Consider the following 1595-nt stretch of genomic DNA (forward strand, 5'->3'; position numbering starts at 1 on the left):
GAGAACGGCGGTGAGCGAGAAGCCGCCGCCGAACGTCTCGTGGAGCAGCAGGTTGAAGTTGTTGCGCTTGACAAAGATCGCGTCGTGGTAGAAACCGCGATGCGCGCCTTGACGTAGCCGTGGCCGTTCTTGTGGGAGAAGGGTTGGCCGGGCTGCCCGCGCGCCTCGCAGCCCATGTTTAGGCGGCGGGCCTTCTCTTCGGTGTTGCCGAAGGCGTAGGAGTGGCCAACGGAGGCGGGCGTGCCGCCACTCGAGGCGTTGCCAACGCCCGCCGAGGAGGTCTTGAGGAGGGGCGTCCGCTTGACTTCATTCACCTCATCGCATCCTCCCGGGCCAGCGTGGGGTTCCGCGAGGTCGACCTTGTACCCCTCGTTGTACTGCCGGGTGAGCTCTGGTTTCCCCTCTCGCGTATAGGACAAAGTTGCACCCGGCGGCACGGGGGCAGGCGCGGGCCTCCTACTGGTTGCGCTCTCCTAGTTCTCCTGCTACTGACAAAAGGGACAGCGACAGGTTCGCGGCACGGTGGACTCCCTATTCCTAGTGCGGCCCGCAAAATTCTTTATCTCAAGGGGGCAACAAACCCACACGGACGGAGCACACCTCAGCGACACCGTCGGCGCCTGCTTTCCACATGCGGCGATCCAGCTCGCGGAAAGCTCCCTCGAATCAGGTTGCCTTGCCGGCAGAGTACCGTGCCGACAGAGACGACGGCGTGCGTGGAAAGCCGAAGTCGCGCCTGAGCGTTTCGCGCAAGAAGGGCAGCAGGTTTAAGGATGACGCTGATGACGGAGAACTCGATGACATGCACAATTCTCACCAGTCCTGGGACCTCCAATGCGTGGATCGGTGGGGCGAGTCGTCGCCGCCCAGAGAAGGGGGGGCGGAGGAAGCAAGGCAGGAGCAGGCCCTCGCTCTAGATGCACTGCCACACAACCTCCCACAAGACGACAAGAGATGGCGCCTCGGCGCACGTGTCTTGCGGCAGTGCACCTTGTTCGCGCCCTCCTCTCCCCAACTCCGCGCCCGCTGCTGCGCCCGCAGGAGCCCGCCGCGGCGCCAACCTACCGCTCAGCCGGCGTCGCGTCCGCGACGAGCTCGTTCGGCGCGCTCGCCCTCGACACGGCTCCGCCGCAAACCGTGCCGCCGAGCCGCACGCCGGTGGCTGTCCCGAGCGGACCGCCGCCGATGACGGAGGAAGAGCGCGCCGCGTACCTCCGCCTCTTTGGGGGGGCGGCCCGCGGAACGCGAACGCTGAGCCGCCGCGCCGCAGGGCCGGTCTTTGCTAAGGCAAAAATGGCGGAGGGAGAAGTCGACGCAATCTGGGTATACGCTGCGGCCGCCACACATAGCGCCTTATCACCAAATCACGCGCTCCCGCCGGCGGCCGGTCCGCCCAAGATGCAGGGTCACGGTGCCTGATCCGCGCCCCTGCGCCATGCGCCCTCTGCAGGCGCTCTGCGTCGCGTCTCGCTCCGGGCCTGCTGCCGCCGCCACCCCGAGCACAGAGCTCACCGCGCCAGAGTTTTGCGCGGCACTCCACCTCGCAGGGGGGGGGCCCCCCTCCCCCCCTTTGGCCCCCCCCCCCCCCCCACACA

The 1595-nt window shown here is 67.3% G+C and overlaps 1 protein-coding gene across 1 annotated transcript; it reads left to right on the plus strand.

Moving 5' to 3' along the window:
• Window positions 1–917: 917 nt before the first annotated feature.
• Window positions 918–1419, plus strand: EMIHUDRAFT_236086 (hypothetical protein; the record flags this gene model as incomplete). Its single annotated transcript, XM_005779386.1, has 2 exons — window positions 918–971; window positions 1042–1419. The coding sequence occupies 2 exons, from the start codon at window positions 918–920 to the stop codon at window positions 1417–1419; spliced, it is 432 nt and encodes a 143-aa protein (XP_005779443.1).
• Between the last annotated feature and the right edge of the window lie 176 nt (window positions 1420–1595).

This window comes from Emiliania huxleyi, assembly GCF_000372725.1.
Source record: "Emiliania huxleyi CCMP1516 unplaced genomic scaffold EMIHUscaffold_230, whole genome shotgun sequence".
Taxonomy (NCBI): domain Eukaryota; phylum Haptophyta; order Isochrysidales; family Noelaerhabdaceae; genus Emiliania; species Emiliania huxleyi.